Raw genomic sequence first — 27576 nt, 5'->3', positions numbered from 1 at the left:
AGCCAGATACCAAGTTTCGCCAGTATACGTTGATAAATAAGCAAGATATACAGCTTTTCTCTTCTTTCATTAGGAAAACATTATAGAACGTACTATGTTTAACACTTTCAATAACTCCGTAACCAATTGACGTAGATAAATGATAAAAATACGTAATTGTGTGTTTTTTTTTAACTGAATCCGATGGTAAAAACCAAAATTAGAATTTTTCCAAAATTTAATGTAAAAAGTCAAAAACCCCTTTTTTGGGGTACAAAGCCCCCCCCCCCACCAATACCCCTTTTGTTGAAGCGATTTCTGGCCGGTTTTCCAACTTAAAGTTATAAATGCTGCTTTACACGTTTGTACCAAATTTTTATCAGAATCAGACTATTGTTACGTGAGTAATAGTTTCTTTCCTGTAGGAGAAATTTGCTATATGCCGTTAGAACATTTCACAAAGATTCTGAAATTTCCGCACACACAATAATTGAGGAACTCTATATTTTTGTTCATCAGACTAAAGAAAAGCGATCCATGAAAGAAAATACCAGACTTTAATTTTTTCCTAGTCAAAACCTATATTTCCTGGAGTATTACAGTACTTTACAGTTGTATCGCAGGATTTCTATTATCCGTCTAATCACTTAACCTTCACACTCCCGGTCCCGAGGGTGACGGTTTATAGAGGTAGTTAGAGTTTTTTTTTTTTTTTTTTTTTTTTTTTTTTGTAAACTTCCCATCTCTATAAATTAGTATTTGTTGTCTAATAAAACAAATTCAATCACAATGAATGATTCGTTGCTTGGTTTTTTATCCATCATATTGTCTTCAGTATTTTAATTTTACATGTAAGCGTTCAGTATCAGTTTGTTTTTCTATTCCAGTAAAAATGTTTGTGATGGGTGTTTTGCAATTAGAACTGTATGCAGGATAAGTTTGCACAATGATTAAAAGGGGCAGTTGACGTTATATATGTTAAGTAGAAAAGTTAATTACATAAATAGTTGAAGTGAACATTAGTGCAGTAAAAAACTTATAACTTTGGGTTTATCTATAATTATTCTGGAAGTTTCTAATTTAAGTTAAAGGGAAAATAAATGGCTTTTTGTAGATAATTTGCTTTATTTATTCAAATGATGAAACAGCAATGAAACTCTTTACAGAATGATTGGCTACTAGTTAGTACTACTGTTATTGTCAATTAAAGCTTATATATTGCATGGCGGGTTCTAGGTGAGAAGCAGACACTAAAATTTCTAATAATCAGCTAGATTACACTTCTGTAGTTTAGTCTTGATTTATACAATTTACAGTTAATGAATACAAAATTGTCGGCTAGCCCAGTACATTCATATGACACTGTAACAAGATTTCAACTGTTATAAGCTCTTAAGCAACTTATTCAAAGCTAAGGCCGCATTTGAGTTGCAATTTGTTTCAGTATATCTAAACTGTTGTTTTCTAAAACCACGTCACTGAGGTCATACCAAATATTTGGATACTCCACAAATAAGATCGCAAGGTCAAAAGCTTGCTGTATTCTTAAAGTTTGTTGCATGGAAACACAATAAAGAGCAAAATTATATTTAAAAACATTTTTGGTAAAAATATCACCACAATTGATGAGTTCAAAAAAGAGTTGTAGGTCATGAAAATAAATTATTTCATTTTTAAATGTTTCATGAGTTTTCAAAGTAAATTTTGACTATCTTGATTAATAATAATCTCTGACAGAGATTGTTTAAACACTGAATAAGTAAAACATTTACTGGGAAAACTGTAATTAATTAATTTAGCTCTCTCAACCTTTTTTACCTTCCTTAGTATAAATTGAGAGATTGTTACTCTCATTCTTTTTGAATTCCCATTCAGAGTTTATAATTTAATCCTTATCCCATGACAATATAATCAATGCTAAAACAATAAGAGAGCAATCAAGTATACATTAGCTGCAACTTATTTTATACATGGTCCTTTACAACATTCATGCAGTGCACTTTTATAACAACTGCCCTTACACGCTGAACATCACATATCACAAATGTAGCACCACCAAGCTAAAAATATATTATGTAACAAAATAGCAACTTTAATTTTACTTGTGGTACTTGTCTCAAATATTATCACCAACTGGAAGATTTATTGATATTCATGCAAAACCTAAGATTATAATCTTGTGATTAAATCAACCAAAGTCCCTTCAACTAGATGATGACATCCTTTCAATTATATCAAGATATTGAAGCGAGAAGTCAAATTTTATACATCACCATTCAAATAATAATTACAATGAAACCATAATATAAAGACATTTTGTTTCAAGCGAATTTCACAATGAGAGACCTTGTAAATGACTACTTGGTTAAATAATTTTATATAGGCTACTAAGTTAATATGAAATTAAACACGTTTCTTTGAAGGAAAACAACAATGGTTGTTAAAAATTACACGGTAAAATAATTACTCGTGAAGAAATCCCCATATCAGACACATAATGATTAGAACATGAATCGATTTTGAAAATATTAGGCTACTATAGATCATAATCAGTTTTGGAATATGTAAGGGAACGATCTGTAAAGAGGTGAACAACCAAATAAATTGCATGTTAAGAATAACATATAGCGTTTAAAACAATTCTACTGGTGTTTACAGACATTATATTTTGGCTTCTCTGATAGTTTTTCTTCTTGTCTGAAGCCATTATAACTAGTGATACTACAAAGATCTGTAGAATTTTAAATATTACCTACATTTATTTTTATGCAGTCATGGGTTTAAAATAATTCACTGGATAAGCTATTAAAGACATTAAATTTGTTTAGAATAAGATTGGTCAAGTGGTAAAAAAGCATACCACTATCATGCAGGTTAAAACATTAAACTTCAAGTGCATTAAATTATTTAAATATTTAAGTTTTTGCTTGAGCCAAATATTGTTTAACACGTTCGTTGTGAGAATCCCTTTGGCAGTACAGTCGGGAATGCGACGCAGCCTCGGCGCGCCAGTGAATCAGCAAACGCAATAGCATTAAAATATTTCAGTCTTGACAGTGGCAAAACAGCGGTGGTGATGGTGCTGTGTAACCCCGAGAGTGGACGTAGTTCACTGAAAAACTCACAGATAGCAGCACTGCCTGGATCCGTAGCCAGTGTTTTTGTAATGTGGCTCGAAGAGAGAAAATCCCTGAAAACGGGACAAAAAGCGTTGCCAGACGGGATCTTACGGGAAATTTTACTACCAACCTAAACCCAACCTACACCAAATTAAAGTATAGGACCAGCTCAACATGGTGACATAGTTTAGTTGATCCCCGATAAATGCGGAGGTCACAATAGACCAACTTGTATAACACTGCACCATTACTCCGACTGAAGTCGACGCACGCTGTGCCAGTACGACATGACTCCGATCGGAGTCATCAGCAGCGAACGTGTTAATACTGTTGTAGAACGTAATAATAAACAACCATTGCCCAAGATTTCTGTTGTGATCTAGTGTAATTATAGAAGATTGTATTTCTTTGTTTTCCACCAAAACATTTTTACAAAGTGTAACATAAGCATAATCTAAACATTCATGGCATTGAAGGAACAATGTCTCACTTTTCACATAAATATATGGTCTATATACAGACATATCAATGCTTCAACAAGCTTATAACACAAAATAAGCAATATATGTATAATCATTTAGTGTGTTCCGAAATCCTAGTTCAATCTAAATATTTAACTTTGGAACACCGAAACAAATTACCATTCATTTTCACTGGAAGCATTAAAAAACTACAACAGACTCAATGGGGTTTTGAAACATGCAAGGCAAAAAGACAACAGATAAATTCCGAAACTCTTGTCACATTATAAACTATTTTACAAAACTTTTTCACAAAAAACTATTTCTTGTAATTGTGAATTCCGAAATACAAAACTTTGTGGATTCAGACTGCTAGAATAGGTATGATAAATGAGTACACAACCATAACATAAATCTTTTCAAATATCACCATAAACATTGAAGATAAGGTGTTAGATAGATGATCACACTCAACATTTAGAGTTTGGCTATGAAACGTCTAACGGGAACCCATAACTAGCATTCTCTGATAGCCCCAATCAAATCGTCTTCCAACTAAATTTGCGAAAGATTCACAAATCCACTTGTGTTTGTTTTCATACCTTTTTTTATATTTATATTTGATGTGTGGAGAACACCCCAAGGTCCTTTTAAGATTAATGTTTCCACTAAAGCAAGCCCGAGAGCGTGAGATAGTATATGAACTTGCTGGGATACGCACCAGACGATTTCCATTTGAATAAAATTAACTCATGTGGGATTTGTTTAAATAGAAACATACCTTGAGATTTTCTCGAGACTGCCAAATATTTACCCGACATAGCAATTAGCAACATTAATGAAATATATTTTTGGAACTTCTAATCGTCAAATGTCAAGTCTCAAAGATACCTAAATATTTATCTGGACATGAAAATTAAAGAATCTTATAATAAAAAAATAAGCCCTAAAATGAATGTGTAAGCCATTTCAAACGTCAAATGAAATGTTCTGTTATTTCTGTGCTTGAAGGATATTCTAACCCGATGTAGCAGCGCCCAGGAGGATGGTTATTGGTTATCTTGTGCTGTGTTCATTTTGTGGTTCTGGTTGTTACAGTTTCTTGTACCAGAATAGGTAATGCTCATTGTCCTGTACTACCAGATCATCCACCCCTGTAAAACAAAGAGAATCCATTGATATCACAAGGATTCATTTGTCTGTGTAACGTAATTGCAAATGTGATGAACTATTCTAAACGCAAGAGTAATATTGCACTTGCACTATCACTAGAATTTCTAAATGACACTCCCTATTTTAGCTTGTTTCAGACTTCAGCAGAGCCAGATTACCAAAATGTTGGAGTACTGAGAGCTTTTGAAAAATTGCCAATAAATATGCTATGAGAATAGTAATAACAACACAGCTAAAATAGAGTTAAAAGTACTATTAGAAGGGAAGGGGTTTACCTGTTAAACTTATTTAGATTTAAGTACCCTTGGACTGTTGCCAGATTATTAAACGTGCTGGATTATTGGATGTTGGATCTGTCGAGTTTTTCTAAAGTAGTCAAAGTAGTTTGATTGAAAGTTTTAATGGCATATTCTTTGAAAGTTCAGTTGTTAAACATTAGAATAGAATGAATATTAATGAAAATGTTTACTAAGCAAAGGTTTAGGGTTTTAAGGAACTCACCGGTAGGGGCGACTAGTTGGTTTCCTGGTGGGTTGTTTAGGTCTGGGAGACTAGGCAACCGGTAGAGCAGCCAGTAGTGGTAGCTCATAGGCTGCTCCTTGAACCCTGCTAGAGTGTGCACGTAGTGGCCATTGGGCCATTCATTGGCTGAGAACCTATGAAAGAGGAGAACACGAATCAAGTCAAACTATGTAAATGGCTATGACTAAGACATCATGTGCCCAATTTGAGTAGTCATATTGGACTGTGTTTGAAGAATACATACAATCTATCCTGATACAATCCTAAATTAGGTATGGATTGTGTCTATTAGGATGGCGTATAGGGAGGGATGTGGGATTTGTGACACAGAATCACTCTACTAGATGTGGTATTGAATGAATCAAACAGCGATTAATTGTTGAGATGACTAAATAAAATTACAAAAGTGACGGTGTTAGGGGAAGAGTTCTTGGTTGCATGCGCATTCCGCTTGCCACCCTAATTGAAAGGATCTATTCTTTATTGGCGTACACGTATTGAATTTATATATTTTATTAGTTATATATTTGTTTGAAGATTACAACTTATTTTCGTGGACATAATTCTTAAACTTATTTTAAATTGTTAAATAGATGTTTGGCAACTTTAAACTCTGTGAATCAATATACTATGTATAATTTAAAGAAACCTCCTCTCTTCAGATATATATTAGCTCACAAATTTAAAACTAACAGCTACCACTAATGCATTGATCAACAGTGAGTAGTAACGAGGTTTCTATAGGCCAATTCGTTTCTGTGAGCCACATTGTATATCACATTAAACAATAAAATTAGCCGTTCTTTGATTTTAGTGTGGCCAAAACTACGTTACCTGAAGAGTACAGACCTCTTTATAAAACATATAACATTTGTATCTAAAATAAATCATCCAGCATTTCTATGGTGTTAGACATATCAGTTCAAAGTCACCCTACTACTTTATAAATTCTAAAGTTTTCGACCTTGTAAATTACTTACGCATAATGTGGGTCTTTCTGTGCAGCCAGCTGCATAACGTGGTAGAATGTAGAATTGTATTGGACGACAATACTAATTGTGTGGTTTTCCGTCACATTGCTGCCAACCCACAGGGTGTAAGTGACTGACACTCCGTCTTTCTTGTCCTCTTCTATAGTTGTCATCGGCACCACAGTGTTGGTACTCACTGCCGGCTTCACCTTCTTTGGAGTGTGAATAACTTTCAGATGAGGAATAATGGCCGCGGCAAGTGGTTCTACTTCTAGAAATATCAAATTATTGTAAACCTAATGACAGTTAAGTAAACTGCAGGTTTTGATCAAGAAATGTCTTGGGAGAATTTTTAATATTTTCCTAAAAGAATAACAAACTAAAACCTACTGCAAATTATGCATCAAAGGTCAGGTAAACCTAACCATAAAATAAAGAAAGAGCAGATTGGCCAAGAACCCTGAAGGTAGTGAAAAAAGAGGGAGACCGTTATCAACCTGAATATCAGATCGGTGGACAAGGAATGACAAAATGAGAGTAAGAGTTGAAATCAGGTCTAACAACTGGCACAGAATCATTATAAGAACATAAAAATGTTCATTTTTAAAGGATTTGTGTTTTTGGTGGGTACCCAGACTTCTCACAGAAGACCACAAAGAAAAAACGTTTTCACGTAGGGACGTTGCAATATTGCCAATCTTCTGATACGTGGTATCGATACCGTATCAGAACTGCAGTATCGATACCACAGGAATATCGCAACAAAAGTATTGATATCGTAGGCCTTTAGTATTGAATTGCTTTGTTGAAAAGTTGAATAAAGCCAAGAATAACTTAAGAAATGTTATTAGTTATTCGATTACATTTTCCTACAGTTACCTGACAAAGTGGCCTTCCAAAGAAACATATTTGGACCTGTTAGAGAGGGAGAAGGATGGAGAATTAGGCACAACCAAGAAATAAGAGACATGTACCATCCCCCAGACATAGCAGGAGAAGCAAAGAGCTGAAGAATAAGGTGGGCTGGTCGTGTATTTAGGAGGGAAGATGGCAGACTAATTAATGAAGTTTGGAGGCAAAACCCAGCAGGAAAAAGACCCTGACGAAGACCCAAGAATCGAGGGACGGACCAGTTGGATAAAGATTTACAAAAATTGAGAGCAAGGGAGGAAGATTCATAGAACAGGAAGAGATTGAGGCAACTTGTTGGTGAGGCCAAATATCACATAAGGTATCCATGGCCATGGTAGTAGTAACTAGGTACCTGACAAAGTGGGCTTCCTTGCACTGATTATAGCGCGCAAAGTAGCTAATTGCTGCATTTACTTTCTTTAGCCACACTCATTTTCTTTTGCCGCACTCATTCTTTTTTGCCGCACTCCAATATTCCAACCAAACAACACAAAACAGTGTGCTTTTATTAGGAACGTAATACATTTATGCTTGAAAATAAGTTGGAAACAATTAAAAATGATACTACGACTAAGATCAGCTCAGCGTTCAGGTGATCAGGTGCAGCGTTTCCCATTTTGTTCAACGTTTGGATTTAACCTAACATAAAAGTAGTGTTTGAAAGACTAATTATTTATATGATTTATAGTAACTGTAGGAAAAATATAATGTGTAACGCGAGTGCAAAGTGCCACTTTGCACACTAGTTATTGACCCTTGGATAGTTAATAAGACTCTAAACATTTTATGTAACCCTAAGCTACCCTTAGTTCATGTTCACAAAATGCCTTTGAATATCTTGAATAACTTTTGGGATCCAATCAAGTTTTTTACTTGGTTAGGCTTTAAACACTTATAAATCAATAAATGGTGGTAAAATAATAATACAGATTTTAATGCAAGATTAAATGCACGTTTATTATATACAATTTAGATTGCTTTTTAGTGCTTAGGAAGAGTGAAGTTATTAACGTATGTCAAATGAAACAGGCGATGTGAAAGGATCTGCTGTTGACAATGATGGTGACTGATGTAAACTCTACTCTAAATAGTATATGTACATTAAATTAAATTGAATTCATTAGCCTTATTTTTCAACAAACAAACTTTTGAAGATATCCGTTTCCCATTGTATTTTACAGTAGGCCTAATTAAGTTTTAGAGAAAAACAAACTACTGTATACTTTCTTAAGATACCTATACTGCATATTTTCTTTCGATACTGAGACTGATAATACTGGTATAAAAATAAAAGTATCGCAACGTCCCTATTTTCACGGCTATTTTACACTCCATAACCCATTTCCTCACTTTACCCTCACTCATTGCATTAGGCCTACCGCACACGAGAGACTTTTTGTCGGCCGACTGTTGGCCATCTGTCTGGCTGGAGTCGGGGGGGACAATCGAAAAGTCGTCAAGACTGTTTGGTCGTTGACTATGGGTGCGCACACGACACGACTGTTTAGTCGTCTTTCGAGTGTCAAATGGATGTATATGACAGAAACCGCTGTCATATGTGCGTTACTGACAAGATTTCGTGGAAGAAAACTTAAGAGAAAATACTGGGTGCATCTAATTTATAGTCCAAGAACCTTGAAAGGCCAGATTTATCTCTATACTCGGATTTGAGGAAATATCCGGACAAATCTTTCATGTGGTCATGAATGAGTGTTGATTACCCCAGCTTCAAATACACACATAGTGTTTCAAAAACACTATCCGTTCAAATTCACACACACACATATATACTGTATATATTTGTTCGTTAGCAAGATCGAACAAAATTATCCGATTTTGATGAAATTTTGTACAAAAGTGTAAATCTACATGTATTTTATTCGAATGAGTTCGCAAACCAGCATGACTTTGGGAACGGGGGTTTATGGGGGGTTTTATAGGGTAAAAATGGGGGTTTCCCATTTTTTTTACTATAAAAACAAAAGATTCCGCAATTTCTTTAGAAAGCATTTTGCAGAGCTTGAAGAACTAATAATTTAGCATGCTAATTGTTATCATAATGGTTACAGGGAAATTCCAAATATTTAATGTTAAAATTGTCATGTAATTTATATGTAGAACAAGTAAACTGTTGTAGTTTGCTTGTTTATGGATGTATTTTGATAAAACTTGGCAAATCTATTTATTTTATTCTCAGCTATTAATGTTTTACTAAAACACATCCTGAATACCCTCCCTGTAGCAGCAAACCTAGGTACTCGTTTATCCTAATTTTATTGAAATAGATTAAATAATAAATTAAATCAGGCAAATGGGAATTCACTTAGTCTGCAGGTTTGCTGCAGGTTGCTATTTTTTTATTATGACCAAATACTCTTTCAACGCCTTATTATAAAGGAGGGGACCGTGCCTCAACTTCATTGATAAGTTTATCAACTTTCTCGTCCCTCAAAACACATGCACTGGTGGTTGTCGAAGCCATAATAGTAACAATAACACACAAATAACAATACTTATCACAATAACAATAATAATACACATGATAACAACGCACTCGACTGCCAGACAGACAGACTTTTTAGTCGTCAGTGTGCGCGCTCAAACTTATCTCCGTGCCTTTATCAATAAGACACGGCAGTTTAGTCGGGGAGCAGTCGGCGGGAAAATCGGTCAGCACCAAACCTCCCCGATAGTCTGAAGACAGTCTGCCGACTGTCTTGCTGCTGTCGGCCCGTGTGCGCGCTCAGATTTACCACTATGGGGCCGACTTTGACTCCCGACTACGACTAAATAGTCGGCCGACAAAAAGTCTCTCGTGTGCGGTAGGCCTTAGGGCCATAGCCTTCGGTCATCTGGTGATGAATGTCAACATCAGATGTGTTCCTTGTAATAAAAAAAAAAACAACTTAATTACTGATCTTATCTCACACACAGAGAGTGATTCAATAATCTAACAAAAATTTAAACACACAGCGGAGCATACATTAAAGAGTTACAGATCTGCAAAAATTCTGGCATTCTGTTCACAAATTAAGCCAGTAAGCGATGAGGAGCCTCGTTAAGGCGTACTCGCGAACTACAGGGCCATATGCAAAAACGGCCTTACTTTAAAAAAACTACCCTCATAGATTCAATCACTCAGGCCAACAAACTGTACAAAGTAAACAATTTCATTTAATTAACACTTTGTTTACTGACATCTTATATTTAAAATGTTCACTTATTATAGTAACTTTTCTATTTTTTTAATTATTTTGTGTTGTTCCATCATAAAAACTGTGTTCTTAGCCAATATGAAATTCCCCCCTAGCTGAACTCACCTTGTGAAGGACTGTCACAGTCCACTTCACTGACTGACATAAGACTTTTTCTGGTAAGAGCCAAAACAACTTCGGCTGTTGTTGGTACATCAAAGAACGCTCCATCAGGATTCTGATGGCTCAGAAGCCAAGCCACAGCCGCACTGCGATTCCACGACTCACTCTCTTCTTGCAGAGCCTGTAAAGTAACAGTAAAACCCTATTATAAGATTGACAAGATAAGATAAATGACTAAATACCTTTTAAAATCTACCATTTCAGGATTTTCCAAAAAGGAAAAGAGCATTTAATTTTCTGAGCCATCCATATTAGGCCAGTCAAATCGTACATAAAAAGAGGCTAAAATCGCAAAGCGTGATGTATTGCTGCATTTTTAATATGTTGTTGGGACCAGTTAGGGTAACTCAAAACCAAGTTTGCAGCTTCGAGATCCCTGTGCTCCCTGCGTAATAAGTAAAATATTACAAAAGAATGTATTTTTTAAAAGTTTTTGGTCTATAACTTATTAACAGTGTATTTTTCTTAATACTACTCAAATGTAATAATTAAAGTACATAAAATTTCTAACAATTTAAGCATAGTTTCATTTTTGAGTGTCAAATAGTTTTTTAGCAATGATTTTTCAAATATTACAAATTTGTTTAAGTAATTACAATAATTTACATTTTTCCTGGGTTTGACCCACAAAAATCGTGTAATTGTGTAATTATGGCAGAATTCTTAAAAACTGATTTTGTAGTAAATTTTATTGGCTTTCGTTTTATCACAAAGCCAAGTCTCTACCTCCAACACTTTTCTGAAAACTATACAAATAATAATTTATGAATATTGTGATTTTTTCATTTAACGAGTTTAATTGTTTTTACAGCATGTGTTTAAGTTATTAAGAGTTAGATAGATAAATATTACTATGCTTTAGCAAATAAAAAAAAAATATTATATAAATTTGTGTAAAAACAACTTACAGTAAATATCCCCACCGCAGAAAATGATCAAATATATCGGTCTCGGGACTAAGCCTTAACGTACCACCTATGGTAATAGCTACTTCCTATCAGTAAGTAAAAAAGAAGAATATATGTTAAATTATTGTTTTATTTCTATTAGACTTGTTTTCTTTATGATAAGTTTTAGATATAGTTTTTGACGCCATTCCATGTACTGATTTATGTACAATATGAAATAAAGACGATTTGATTTGATTTGAACACAATCGTTGCGTAAACTACTAGGCCTACGGTATATCATACTTTTTTTGCTGTTTCAAATATTTTATATGATGCATTTTAACTGCAATTGTACAGGTTCTACATCAATAACACTCATGCTGATTGCTGATGTACTTTTTCCCGCAGTACCTTTTCCGAGAGCCTGAAAGACGACCTCCTGTTGTTGTGTCAACCTTGTTCACTGGTTAAAACGACAAGGACGTCACTTGCAGGATTTTGATTAAAACAAATGGAAAAAGACTTTGTTAAGATAAAATGACAGAAGATAAGCTGTATTTTAACCTGCTATTTATATCTATAGGGTGAATATTAATGATTTTGTACTGTACTGAAATCTGTGCCGATTTTAAATTCAAAGATTTAAAATCCGCGCCAGGCAATGGACAAGTCAGTCCAACATGACGTAACGCGGAGGAATACTACACTCGAACCGTGTCGCGTGCAAACGTCTCGTCGTCACTCGTGGCTCAGTAATCGCGTAGTCAACATGTGAAGTCCCGTTTTGTCGCTGGTGTAGGACGAATTTATTAATATCTTAATTCGTAGCTCGGAAATTAGCGTTCGGGCGGAAATTGTACGTGCATCAAACGATCGCAATTGTCAAAATTTCGCCGAATTGCATTTGGGGGTGTGTTTTATTAGTATTAAGTCGAGACAGTTGAGATGCCGGATTGATTGTTCGCGTTCGTGATGAAAATTCGTACATGCATCATATCGATAGCAAATGTCAGTTTCTAGCGAATCGCGGGTCGTCGTGAAGGTATTTTCAATTGAATCATTAAACGCCAGCTCGAAAAAACAAGAATTAATAAGTCCTACACCAGAAAAAAACCGTGTCGTGATGTTCCGCTCGGTCAGACAAAAAGTCACAAATTACCACGAGTCAGTTTTTAAATGTTCGGTACGCGTGAATCTTCGTCGGAATGAATGTGTATGTGTCGACATGTGTACGTAAGTAAATGTTTGTGTTATTTGTGTTTTAGTATTAAAAAAGTCTTGCCAATCTGCCATTTTTTCACATGTTCCACTAGCTTTACAAGTCAGAAATCATGTCATAGCTGGTCTGAAAATTTCATGTTTCATTTGGTATACCTTGAGCACATGGTCGCAATTCAGGATGAAAAATGTTTAATTGAATTTTATCACGTTATGCAAAGAATTTAAGTTACATTAGTAATTATAGTCAATTGAAAATTATTTATTAAATTAAATTGAAATGGTCTATTATTTTTAAGAACAATGATTGTCTGTGATATTATTATTTTGTGTTCTATGCAAAGGTCAAATTCTATCATCATCAGTATTATTATTTATAACGTTTTGTATCTCATATAAGGTAATAATTTTGAATAGAGTGTTACATTTTTAAATAGTGAGAGTTTGATTGTGTAACGTAAATGGGGGTAACAGAGTGCTCGGTCGAAGGCTAGGGTTGACAAAAGGTCATGAGGATAGACTCCCATTAAATTCATAAACATTAAATACTTAATAAAAATTATCAATTAATCGACTCAGTAGTCGATTGGCCCCGTTGCATTGATCAGCAAGGAGTGATGTAGATCACAAACTACATAATAGTCCCTGTTTGATTAAATTGTAAACTGGCCAGTTTGATATATACGAACATCCTTGGGGAGTCTGGTGGCCTAAACTAAATAAATAAAATCGTCAAGGCTAGGTTTTCCCGAGACTCTGCAGTGTTAAAATGTGGCAAACCACCAAACAACTACAATCAATTATCTCACTCTCTCTTTCAAATATTAATAAATTGTGCATAAAGTTTATTACATTGTTTATATTCAATATTCGTATCACAGCTCGTAATTCTGATTCATTATACAGTATTTTTACAAATCATCATCTTATCATTATCCTGTGTTTTATATTATATTATTAATATTATACTGGTAAATTTAAGAGTATTGGTTTAACTGAAGAAGTATACAAAGTATACACAATGAGTGTTGATGATCACATTTTTTAATATCAAGTTGGTGAATTCATGAATAATCGGCTTAACCGAAATCCAGTGTATACAAACATCTTGAAGTCATACTTTGATAAATAGTTTCTGAACAAACAGTTTCATAAATATTTTCAATCAATATTTTAATATGTTATTATTTGCAGTATTACAGTTTTACAAAGAAAACAATTCACATCACAATCTTTTACCTGAACTGACATTTCAATTCATAGAGTGTTCAAATAAACACATCCATTAGTTTTAAGAAGTGTTAGAATTAAGCTGAAGAAGGTGTGAAGGAGGACAACATATCAGACCTCTCACGGTCCATAAATCGGACTTCTGGGATGTTTAATTACAGGGCCCACACTTAACATCTTTAACTCCACTGCGCAGCTCTGTGATTGTAATGTCCTCAGTAGTTCAATTAAAATTAAATTAAATTCATTAAAACCCCACCAGGGGGCAACTTTTTGTTATACTCACACCTGTATGAAATACCTAAATTGTATTACATAAAGGTGTGAGGTGATTTTGCTTGATGGAATGATCAATTAAGTAAAGAGTATATTTTGAATATAAGTAAAGAACTTTTATTTTTTCTTTACAAATCGATTCCAGGTCCAGGTCTTATCACGAGTACTACGGTAATAGCTCATTCCCTATAGGTATGGGAAATTTGCTAAGCCATGCTAAAACCTTATAATTTTGTTTATACAGACTTCGAAAGAATATCATTATTTTTACACAGCCGGGACTGATATACTTTTTCGACTTCAAATTCCTAGAGGTCAAAAATGCCTACCGTTTAAGTTCATGTAAATGTGTGTGTATGTCCATCAGCACATTAATTAAATAGAGTAAAACTCATCCAATTTTAATTAAATTAGAAGCAAATGTTATTCTTACGTCCGAACGAGTTCGCGAACCAGTATGATCGTAATAAAGGGAACGGGGTTTTATGGGATCAAAATAGGTTTCCCCATTCTCACCCTAAAAATTCCTCCTAGGAAGCTGGAGAAAAGTGCCTAATTGCTTTGCATGGTGGCAACACACTCCACGATGAATTATAATACCTTCGGTTCCGCCTGTTTGTAAAGGCAGCAGCCAGCGCTAAGGTAAACTTATCATGCTTGCCCACCAAAGATGCAGCTTCCTTCCACTCATTTCGAGCATACCACCAAGTGCAAAAATGGTTAGGGATTGAAAAGGATCCCACAGAGTGGGTTTGGCGAAATAGCACAGCAGGATTGGTTCCAGTGACAACCTCATGCAGTCAAGCTCCATCCAACCTTCTGAAACTAATTTCATGTAGGCGCAAAAAGGGATGCACGAGTGCTTGCACATGTCGGAAGGCTGGGCTAAAGTGTTCACCTTTATGTAGTCCTTGCCTTGCTAAGAATTGCCAAAATGTCACATTACCATTTACAGTATTGAAGAGGATGAAGATGACTCTGACGATAATATGTCTTTACCCGATGAGTTTGAATCAGGACACATTTCTAATACCTTGCCTTCAGTGTCCAAAAAGCCAATATACTAATTGTAAGAATGTTTTGTCATAATTTATCTTTAAATATAACTTTAAACCTTAAATATGTTTTTCCTTATTTCGTTTTTATCACTTAATGGTTAGGGGACATTATTTCAACTAATTAAATTTAAAAAAATCGTGATATTCTTAAACTATTATTTGTATAGTTTTCAGAAAAGTGTTGAAGGTACAGACTTGGCTTTGTGATCAAACGAAAGCCAATAAAATTGACTACAAAAGCAGTTTTTAAGAGTTCTGCCATAATATGGGTATTACACAATTTTTGTGGGTCCAACCCAGGAAAAATGTAAATTATGGTAATTACTTTAAACAAATTGTAATATTTAAAAAATCATTGCTCAAAAACTATTTGACACTCAAAAATGAATCTATGCTTAAATTGTTGGAAATTTTATGCACTTTAATTATTACATTTGAGTAGTATTAAGAAAAATCTACTGTTAATAAGTTATAGACCAAAAACTGAAAAAAATACATTATTTTTTTTATATTTTACTTATTACGCAGGGAGCACAGGGATCTCAAAGCTGCAAACTTGGTTTTGAGTTACCCTAACTGGTCCCAACAACATATTAAAAATGCAGCAATACATCATGCTTTGCGATTTTATTGTCCAATTTGACTGGCCTATATTCCAAGGAATTAAAATTGTCAACCTATCTTTGATGTGTTTACTTTTTCCTGCATCACTTCAAATCGCAAAGAGTTCTGCCAGCAAAATTTTGTATTACTGTGTGTTTTGAACCATCCTATTCTCTGAGTTTGAAATACCGATTGTCTTATAAGGCATAACAAAACTTTGTAACAGCTTTGAAGGGATTCTCAATGAACTGAGCTTTTATTTTAAATGATTGAAAGTTTTGAATGAATGACTAATCTATATTAGAGTACCAAATGTTAGTTTTCATTTAGTGAGTAACTATTTTATTGAAGGTAACATTAGTAACTTACTTGTAAAGCAAAGGCTGTTCCGTGTAGACTCCCGAATCCTCCGTCCGCTTCTTGCAATCTTGCCAATGCAAGGGTTGGCTTCTCTAGGTAGTGCTGCATGTTACGATTTTTGTGTACCTTCATGATACATTGAACAGCCAGAACAACCCCAGCAAGGGAATCTAGACAACAATTGGAAGTATCAGAATCAATCTTTACAAGATAATTGTAAAGTAATTGATTTAGAACTTATCTTTGATGATAAATTACAAATGAATAGTTATTTAAAAACTAACCAGTTGTCATAAATTAGAAGATTTTGTTCTTTTGCAACATTTGTAACTGTACCAAATTGTATAGTAACTCACTTCACATCATGATCACACATTGGCTACTTTTCCAGAAGAATTCCCATTGGTTGGTTACAAATAGTGGCAGCAATTGACAATTGAAAGTAGGGGGTGTAATGTCTTTATTATAGTATCAAAAACTGTGCAATGTAATCAATAGCTTACTGTAACCTACTCTATATCAAACAATAAAGCCTATCCCCACTCCTACTGGTCCTGTGCGGCCAGTCCACCAGACTCTCTCTTCCCTAGTTGGTGCTGCTGCTGCTCCCCTTGGCCGGACTGTCATTTTCTGCAGCTTACAGCTGATGTCTGCATTGGCTGAGATTGATGCTGCGTATTACTCTGATGTCTCGAGTGAAGCTATCATCGATACTGCCTTTTCGAATGATAGGCCGGTCTCTGCTAACAACCACTGTTTGTATGCTCATTGCGAATTCCGCCTACTACTCTGTCTCTCAGGTACTCATTTAGTCATTGTTCTTAAATTATTGTGGACGGACTCATCAGTTTTGATGTTTATTTGTTTTCACGTCCAGTGCCTTTGGATGACTGAAATCTGTCATCGCATGCTGATTGGTTCCTGGAATCTGGAACCCAATTTCAGCTGTCTCTAGTAGACATTTCTGAATTTCGATATGACTAATCAAAGTCATTTTAAACTTAATTGAGGTATAATTAATAATATACATAGTCTCTGTGAAATCTTGAAAAGTAGGGCACTCTTGACATTGTGGATTGCTAAATTCTTCCACTGTCACACAGAGTTTGTAAAAGCGAGTCGAACGCTCGTACTGCCCAGTGAATGCTGGAATCTCGTAATGAACACGTTCCACGCAAATCACATTTACTGTTGTCTCATGGTGGTCTTCGGACCTATCCATGACTGAAGAGACTAAAATAAAGTCGAAACAACAGAGCACACTTCTAATCCTGAAAGATGGATTAGTCGTATTGGACATAGCGCAGGCTCAATCAAATTTCGAATCTACAAACCACACACGAACATGGATCGTACACACCCGAGACGGTACGTGTGACAATCTCAATACTCGGAGAGGTTGAGATTTTGGTTTTGTAATTTGAAAGAACATTCAAAAGAATGTAATTGAAAATTGGCAAGGGATTCGTCCCATTTACCTTCAAAAAGATTAACCTGTAATGAAGCGCTTGTCTTATCCCCTCACAATAACGCGTAACCGGGTTTTAGACGTAGGGCAGATGCTGATCTTAATTGCAGCTATCAACCACGAAAGCTATACGCTGTGGGAACCCTCACGATCGCCGGATAGGCAGATGCCGCCCACACGAATTGTGTAGAAGAGCCTAAACGTGCTACTGTTTGATGATATCAGTGATTCTAAATTGCAGTCTGATTGATAAGACTGACCAGCTCCGCTGGATTTGCCTTGGACTCGCTTTTACAAACTCTGTGTGACAGTGGAAGAATTTAGCAATCCACAATGTCAAGAGTGCCCTACTTTTCAAGATTTCACAGAGACTATGTATATTATTAATTATACCTCAATTAAGTTTAAAATGACTTTGATTAGTCATATCGAAATTCAGAAATGTCTACTAGAGACAGCTGAAATTGGGTTCCAGATTCCAGGAACCAATCAGCATGCGATGACAGATTTCAGTCATCCAAAGGCACTGGACGTGAAAACAAATAAACATCAAATACTCATTTAGATTATTACCAAAATCACAATGAGTTGAAAGTGTTTTCAAACTTGCCACATACCGAGCTATAGTATCTCCTTCACGCTGATTCCCGCTGGCTAAACTTGTAGCACTTGGTTATGGCCTTCGGTTTTGGATACAGGTGGTCACCAATCAATTTCACAAGGTTGGTGTAGGTCTTTGTTGATGGTTTATCAGGCGTACATAAATCCCTTAGCAAGTTGAAAGTCTTAACTCCCACTACTATGGGGGAGCAAGCTGATGTAGTGGACTTCGGTCCCTGAGGTCCCGGGCTCAAATCCCGCCAAATCACCAATGGATTTTATCTAAGTGATAATGCTGCAACCCCTAGGTCTAGCCTGAAGTAATGTGAAAAACAATCCCAGACCCGTGCCTAGTGTCCCAAGGACAAAAAAAAAAACACAAATAAACTCTTACTGTCAAGATACAGGTTAAAACAGTTTGAATCTCTCGTTATATGCTTCTCAGGTTTCACAACTGGAGTCAAACTCACACTAAGTTCCAACTATTCCAGACATTTTAGATTCTGGTCCAGGCGTCAACGCGGTTCAAAATGACAAGGCGTCACTCGTTCATCTTCTTCTTGACTTTGGTGATCCGTATACGTTGATCTGTCCACTGCACAAAATATCGCGCTACTTACAACTTTACTTTTCGTCGGCGCTAAACTTACCACACAAACTTCTTGACTTACCTCATCGCCATGCTAATTTTGGTGGTAAACTAGGTCAAAATAACCAAAACGTTTAATTTAGACTTGTGATGGTCCAACATGGTAAAGGAAAGAGAGATGTTAGATGACAGAAGAGATAGTCTGATGGACTGGCCTCACAGGACGCTGGGTAGGAGAGGGGATAAGCTGTTGGCCAATCACATTCATTGTGCGATATAGAGTACTGCATGACAGTTACTTATTGACAGTAAGTTATTGATGATTATTACATCGTACAGTTTTTGTATACATTTTTTAATTACATTACAGGGGGGGGGGGCAAATACCTTCTTCGGAAGACTTGGGGTCATATTATGAATAATCATTTAATTAATTGATTGATATATCCCTATAAAAGTGGGTGGGAGGCTACCTTATTGTTTCCATTGGTCACAAATAATTTTAATATGAATTTACTTTACATAGAAGTTGCATCACATTTTACGACATACAGAGTCATTTATGACATTGAAGAGAAAACCACCACCAGGTCATTTATAACATAAACTTACCAACAGTGTGTTTAGAATTTGCTATGTTTAGCAATCGCCTGAGAGGTTTCTTGCGAATGTGAGCTCCTGCATTGCACACAGCCAGGGCACACAATGTGAACTCTCTGTCAGATTCTGGTTCATGATGTAGTATTGAACCTGTTCAATGGAAACAAAATACATTATTGAATTTTGTATGGTACTTAGAAAGAGAACTGGTTACTTTGTCTTTTAGACTAATCTGCTTTTATGTTTTCTATAACTATATATCACTACTCTGTGGTGGGACCCCAATAAAAGTGTATTTATCTTGATTCTCAATTAACTAAGTGTGGGTCAAGTAAGTTTTTGTAGTACAGAGAGCAGCTGATTCTTTGGCCATGACACACAATTTAAATTGTGATGATCAATAATTACTTTCTTAGTTTTAACCAATATGACTAAATCTTTAAGGCCTGGATTAAATTTTAACACACTAGATAATGGTTTATGTTAGGTGAAAGTAGGGTAAAATCCTGAAAGCAAGAAAGCAACAACAGTATTTGAATCCAAGCATTAAAGGTATAAAATTTTCATTTTTTTAACGCTAACCATTGGATAATTAGCTGGGCTTCATATTCTTTGTCCTAAACTTGGATAAGAGATTATTTCTTGAACTTTGTTTGCCAAATTCAAATCTGCAAGATTTCATTGAGACAGTTCAACTCTAGCCATCTAGTAATATGTATTTATACATACCATCATATTAAAGCAAGGAAAACCTACTATAGATTAAATTAAAATTTATGACAACCATAAAAATGTACAAATGCAAATGGTTAGTCAGTTGGTTTTAAGGTATTGATTTAAACTGTTTGTGTACTGTTAGTTATAAACTCCACTAAGTTTGTGGTTATGAATCAAACACTAACAAAATTAATTCAAAATCAATGAAGTTTCTCTCCATATACGGCCATTTCTTGATTGAATTAGGTAAACGGAGTGCAGTAATATTATCAAGATCTCAGGTGGAAGTGAAGGCTACATGTTAGTGGTTTGTGTGCTGTCGGTTGGTAGGTCCCTTCATTATAAATTAATTCATTCTACTCCATTTGTACAGTTCACTGCACAAGGTATTGATCAAGCAACATTTTGGGGAGAGTAGTTTAGAAAGTGGTCAGTTAAATTGATTCTTTTTAAAATCTAAGCATATTTTCTTCATACATCATCTGTTTTTTACTTTTAACAAATCATATTGTCTTGTACAAAGATGAGGGTTAAATTAAAAGTGTTATCTTTTTGCTATTCAGTGGTTGTTATTGTTAGTATTAAAAATATACTATGTAAATTAAACATCCTAAATTATTTTTGTGTGATTTGCGAATAATGCCATTATAATTGTTATGTTTATTTATTGATTATAATTTTTTTAGATTGTAACTATTTTTATGGAACATATTTAGGCAGGATTCAAACTCCTATGTAGTTTTACACCATCACTGCCTGTAAGAACCTTCATCACTGTACAATCTAACATAATTTTGGTTTGCTGAGGTAACTCATGACTCATGAGTACCTTCAGACGCCACTATGAACGACTTGGACAACTTCTATAAGTTTTTTATGGGTTTTTAATTTGTTACTTAGTAACCTTTTTTCTAACTACTGTGCATACTTACTGATAGTAAAATGGAAAAAAGCAAAATGCCCTCGCCACAGCAAACCTGCAGACTATGTGAATTTCTATTTACCTGGCTGAATTTCTAATTAAATATGCCCTAAAAATTCAATTCAGATTCATTTCCTATTTAATCAGCATTAATTTTATTGATTACTTAGGTTTGCTGCTACAGGGAAGATATTAAACGTGTTTTTTTATTGCAATGTCAATAGCTTGGTATTGAATAAACACAATTTCCAAATTTGGTTTAATTACATAAATAAATAAACAAACTACAACTGTTTATTTATTCTCCATAAGAATAACTTGGGAATTTTAAATTAAATTTTTTTTAATTACCTCCGTAACCGTTGGGAATACAACAGCGCTTCAATACACAAAATTATTTCTTTTTTTAAGCTCTACAAAATGGTTTGGAGAGAAATTATGAAATTTTGTGTTTTTAGGGTCAAAAATGGGAATAACCCATTTTTATCCCATAAATACCCATATTTTAAGGTTTTTAGCCTGCCAAAAGTTGCCCCGACCAAATATTGGTGCTACCATTTTTATATTTACTTCCTAGTACACATGTATACAAATTGCAAAAATAATATTTACTACCCCACCATTTGCAACAATCAACTGCTTTACTGACTGGTCTAAGGGTGTCAAATGCAGTCGATCCACAGCACTCATACTATAAAAGAAACCTTAAGAAAGTAATATTGTTAAACTTTTTGTTAAGAGGGATCTGCAATCCAAAGACAGTTATCACTGCCTCATGTCCTATTGATTACAAGGCTTCTCTTTTATTACTTGATAGGAGGACCTACAGTTTAGGGTGATCTGTAGACCACAGAGTCACTCTGTATTACTACATAGCAAATTGCCATGTATGGTTGATTATATGTAAATCATCTTTCCCAGGTCTTCAGGCCAGACGTCCCACACTCTAAACCAGCCAAGAAGATACTTGTTTTGGAAAACATAATGTTTCATAGCATTCTTCTTCCTGACTTTAACTGTAGGTCCAATGCTCTATTCTAAATTGTTTTCTTACCTAAGGAATTGTGATTCATTCTCATTCAATAATGGCTTGAAAATACTGAAATATAATTCTATGGAAGGTTTACCTATGAGGTCGTGACCATGGAACTGGCGAGGGTCCTGACATATGGAGGTGAGAGCCATGGAGTAGAGTGCCATGGATGCGGGAGTCAGTGCAGGACTCTCTCTGTTCCGCCACAACTGCAGCACTAGGTCTATCTCCATCTGTTTGGCTGACAGTTGCCGCTCTAGAGGACTGCCGGTGTCTGTCAGTTGTAGGGCCAGAAGAGCCTGAGGGGTGTCGTACACCCCCCACCCCCAGTCCTTGTGTCTCTGCTGCAGCAGCCACTCCAGCGCCTTGTTGGTCTCTGTAAAGATATCAAGGTTATTTAAGATATGTAATTTTAGGAATATTTAATTTTTGCATTTTTTGCATCAAAATTAGTAAGAGTTTCACCAAATTTTGGTATCTGGAATCTGATCCTGTCCTCAGGTGAGATAGTAGTAAAAAAATAGTAGGATTACTAATACTACACTGAAATGTGGTATAAATCCAGCCTGGATTTTGCCGAGTTTCTTTACTACAGCAACCTCTTTTATGCTTTTGTTTGTTTCTTACCTGAGGATATGATGCGATTTCAAACTCAAAATGTCATGCAAACTTGTCTTTCACTAATTGTGATTGAAAGTGTCTGAAACAACCCTTCAATTAATATGAACTTACCATGACCAAAAATGAACTTCAAAGTATTTGAGAGATGTTAGCTACCTATGTGCTTGTGTTTCATGGACCACTGAGAACGAATAGTGATCAAATGCCTCGTCATCAGTTTAGTATTGATCAATATTTGAGAAACCCTAAATGTTGACTTAAACAATAAAGGTCATATTAGTCTATGATGAGGGGCAGTTAGTAGTCATATGTGAACATGCACAGACTCAACACACCAATTATTAGAGTGCTGTAAACATCTGGAGAAGAAATTGAATGGCTATCTCTTAGATCACTTTTCTGCACCTTTTGTAGGCTTGTAAATGTGGTGTGGAATAAAACTACACTTACACAAAAAAATTTCAATCTGTGTATAAAATCATAACTCTAAACTATTATCAAGTAGAACTTATAAACATACTCAACTCACAACAGCCTCGGTTGTCAACTTAACAACCTATTTTACAAGAACCATGTAAACAAGAGTCAATTGTAAAAGATCTGAAGATTGTAATTGGAAGGATACCCCAGTATTGCTTGCTATTCAAGAAACCTTGTTGCTCCCCATGAACAACCAAATTACCAAGGTACTCTAAAGTTTTAATAGTGTTAATGGTACTCTCGAAGGAAATCTCTTCTGATAGGAGACTACATAATATAAAAAAAAAAACACATACATTTCTAAAGATTACTTGGTTTAGATCAATTGTTTTAATGAGCTAACACACTTTCTCTGGACCAGTCTGGGTATATGTTTGTTGAATATTGTGATTTAAACAAATACAATGTTTTTGAGGGAGATCTCCAATACCTTCGAGACAGATCTTCTCACATAAGATATTTATTTTTTTTACTCGATTGTTAAACGGTGGTCTATCTCTACTAGGCCAACGCATTATCATGTATCAAACGTTTACTGATGTTGGTGGGATTTGAACCTGTGCTTCCAGATCAGAAGGCCCACAAAATAATAATATACTGGATAAAAACCCGCAAAATTAATTTGGTATACATATTTATTCTAGTGTACTCAAAATATTGATTTCCCTATCAATACCAAATTTAATTGTTTAAAAAAAATTCAATGTGGTGTGAAACTATGTGTTGTTCCTTATTTATGTCAGTAAACTCTGATGAAATGTTATTCATATCCAATAACAAACTAGGTAAAGTGTGAATACAACACTAGATCCTTGTGTTTTTCGGTGAAAAATCACTGTCATCAATAAGAAGAAGAAAAATATTTGTGCCATTGCAAAGTCTCGACTCCAGGTTGGCCTTATATGTCATTCACGCTTCCATGACTTTTCCCGATATGTTATTTCACATCAGAGTGACTCTCTATTTCATCAAGTGACTTACAAGTTTTGAAATTAGTTTTTATTTTGATTTGTTTTTGTTTTTATTTCAATCTAGTTCTCAAAATCGAATCTGGATGATAAATATTTTGGTACTAATTTTAATATAATATTATATTAAAGAACGTTAAGTACTGAATGCATTTTGAACTACTTGCATGTGCTGTATACAAACACCATAAAGGATTTGCAGTTCATGCTTTAGAGAAAATGAAGGAATAGTTACGGGTCTTAAACCATCTCAACATTGGTTGTCAATATTGTGTTAATTTAATTACAAGAAAGATAAATTCTATGGGTGAACCAGTTATTTAAACTTTGATCATTGTAGCTTAGTTGTCATGTGTAATATGAACAAACTTCCTAGAATGTCAAAGTTTGAATCATTGTGGATTTAATGTGAATAGCAAATGATAGTTCAACTTAATTAAACAATTTACCTAAAATCTGAGAGAAATTCTGTATATTTTTGGAGTTTGATAAATTGAATCAAACGTGATAAAATTAATAAGAAGATTTAGTAAGAAATAATGAAGAGTGCCTATTTTTAGATATAGAAAAAATATTAGGAAGGTAACAGGAGTATTCTTTAGATAAACAATGATCTTATAATGGTCAAATAAGTGATTTATCTTACAATCAGGAAAAAAAGCAATACAAATAAAAATTGGATTTTATTATGACAATTCCAATTTTGTATATTCTTTTTAAGCTCTCTCCAAAATATTAATTCATATAAATTTAGATAGGTACAGAATTTTAAATTTTATATTTTGGAGTGCAATCAACATTTAACTTTTCATGACTTGGAGTAGTTTCTAAACTGTATAAATTAATATGTGAAGGTAAAGATTTCTTTATTGCCTTTGGTAGTGTATTAGCTGATTTATAGGTTGTTTAATCACAGATCTTAATTTTTTTTATATGATATGCGAGGTTTGGGTCGCTAGCGTACTGAAATATTTTTTGTGTTAAGTGGGTATTAACAAATCATAGAAATCAATGTTTTTCTATTATTTCCATCAGGTGATTATAAAATCCCAAATTTTTTATAGTTTTAAATATTTCTCTTCTTTAAACTAAGTAGTTTAGCTGCAGTAATACAAAACATGAAATCTTAACTTGTGCCAACAAAATTAATTTTACTATGTACAATGTTCTGCTTAACATTTTTGGAAATTTCCCTAGTGGCCAATTTACAACTGAATAATAGCCATAGAGAAATTATATTTTAAACTGGTGACTCTCAAGTATACACAACAACTTTAAAATACACCACATCCCTTTTAGGCTCCAAAAAGCTTAAATTCATTATCTTTTATTTCTCAATATGATACTTTATAATGTCAAGAGACAAACTCCCAAGTGAAATTCATAAGCCTTAAGGTTGTGGGGAGTTTTCAAGCAAAGCAATGGTCAATACCTTGCAATGCACAGGGTGGTACTTCCAATATAGTCGGTTACATATAGATTTATCAGTGACAAAACATGACACTAACAATTTCCCGTGATAAATATCATCAGTGTGTATTTCCAAAAGTTTCTTCATAAGTAAAGCTAATTGAATAACAATTTATCCCTTTGGGAAAATAGTTTCTCTCTGAGAGCATATATTTTAGGTTGGCATCTCAAAACATCTGGTTTTACAGTAAATTAACTATCAAATACAAAATAAGTTAAATGTTGCATTTAATAGCTATGGGTTATTTGTAAAGAGTAGATTTAGAAAATTAACAGCTATTGATATTTAGTACCTTGTTAAATTGAATACTACCTATGTAGTACCATGGAAATTAACAGCTATTGATATTTATATTAAATTACAGTAATTATACAGTAATTCAATATAACTGTCCGAGGTTAAATTATTTATTTATTTTATAGAGTGTATAGCCAAACTAGTGGTAGGGCGTGAGACTTTAGTCCCCTTGGTCAAGGATTCAAATCCCACCATTTGATAGAGTCTTGACCAGTTAGTTTACATATAATTTTAAGTTTTAGGTCCACCTCATCATAGAACCGAGGAGAGGTATTTCAGATAAGGAGCGATTTCTCTCTGGTGGAGGACTCCAACTTTATGCTACTTATTGTCTCAGAACATCAATAAAACATTTCCTGACCCTGATTTGGATTTAAAAACCTTGAAAATAATTTACCCGAATATTTTTAAAATTAGGCCAAAAGTCTCTAAAAGTATTACGTAACTTGATCATTCACATGTTGAACTTCTCACAATTTATTCTTGTTTCCGAATAAACCTAATACATTGTTTAAGTATTTGGAATCACCTAATTTCATAAACCAACTTTGTATATAAATTAATGTTCAAACATCGGTGAACAATTTCCTAATGTTTATTTTTTTAAATCAAAATTTAGCTTAAAAAATCTTTTCCAAAAACAAAATTATTGAGTCATAAAAACTATTACTTCATTTGTTTAGTTACACAATGAATATGTCATCATTAATTTTATCTCACGAATAAACTTAATTAAAATCATTTATTAATTGACACAATCTAACTTTAGAAACTGTCTTTATATAGTTATTCAACCATCATTGAAAACTCCTGCTGCCAAAAAAATACCCCCGCCGCAGCAAACCTGCAGACGAAGCGAATTTCCATTTGCCTGATTTGATTTTCACTAACATATCTCATTAAAAATGTCTTATTTATTTCCTAATTAAATAACATTAGTTTAACGAGTACTTAGGTTTGCTGCTACAGGGAAGTTAATGAAGTGTTTTTATACTTAAATGTTAATAGTATAGTAAAAAAAATTTTTCCCAAATTTAATAAAAAACATGTTTGTAAATAATTAACCTAACTTACAACAGTTTGCTTTTTCTCCATAAGAATAACATGGAAATTTTAAATTTACAGTGTTTTGGGAATTTTCTCCTTAACCATTAAGTGCATCACAACCCTTCAACATTCTAAATCATTTGGTTTTTTAAGCTCTGCAAAGTGAAGAAATAGAAAGGAATTATGAAATGTTTTGTTCTTATGGTAAAAAATGGGAAAACCCATTTTTATCTCATAAAACCCCCGTTTTCAATCATGCTGGTTTCGAATTCGTTAGAATAAATAAATGTAGGTTTACACGTTTATGCCAAATTTCATCAAAATCGGATCATTTTTGCTTGAGTTATCGTTCTAACGGACACATATATAAATATTTATATATATACCGTATATGAATTTGAACAGGTGGTGTTTTTGGTCTATGGGGACCTCTAAACGGAAAAAAATCGGTCCCGGGTCAAGGTCTTACCATGAGACCTAGGGTAATAGCTTTTTCCCTATAAGGGAAATTCGCTAAAAACAAGAGGTTCACCCACAAAACCCCTGAAGATTTTCAAAACAAAGCCATAACCCCATAAAAGTATTACTTAAAAGTTAAATCGGTCGCAGACCAC

The 27576-nt window shown here is 34.3% G+C and overlaps 1 protein-coding gene across 1 annotated transcript in view; it reads right to left on the bottom strand.

The window, feature by feature from the left end:
* Positions 1–2916: 2916 nt before the first annotated feature.
* The window catches only part of LOC128998079 (uncharacterized protein CG3556), a 46829-nt gene continuing 22169 nt past the window's right edge, over positions 2917–27576 (bottom strand). The window contains exons 2-8 of the mRNA XM_054424065.1: positions 22173–22454; positions 19419–19556; positions 16159–16319; positions 10458–10635; positions 6235–6496; positions 5234–5388; positions 2917–4713 (exon numbers count right to left, since the gene is read on the bottom strand). Coding sequence (XP_054280040.1) covers positions 4652–4713; positions 5234–5388; positions 6235–6496; positions 10458–10635; positions 16159–16319; positions 19419–19556; positions 22173–22454 — 1238 coding nt within the window. The 3' untranslated portion in view covers positions 2917–4651. The remainder of the gene's footprint in view (positions 4714–5233; positions 5389–6234; positions 6497–10457; positions 10636–16158; positions 16320–19418; positions 19557–22172; positions 22455–27576) is intronic.

The sequence above is a fragment of the Macrosteles quadrilineatus genome, unplaced genomic scaffold (genome assembly GCF_028750875.1).
Source record: "Macrosteles quadrilineatus isolate MER2022 unplaced genomic scaffold, UCM_ALF_1.0 Scaffold_7__1_contigs__length_78375512, whole genome shotgun sequence".
In the NCBI taxonomy this organism is placed as follows: Eukaryota; Metazoa; Arthropoda; class Insecta; order Hemiptera; family Cicadellidae; genus Macrosteles; species Macrosteles quadrilineatus.
Note: the sequence above shows the minus strand (reverse complement) of the source record. Positions and strands in the feature narration are given on the sequence as shown.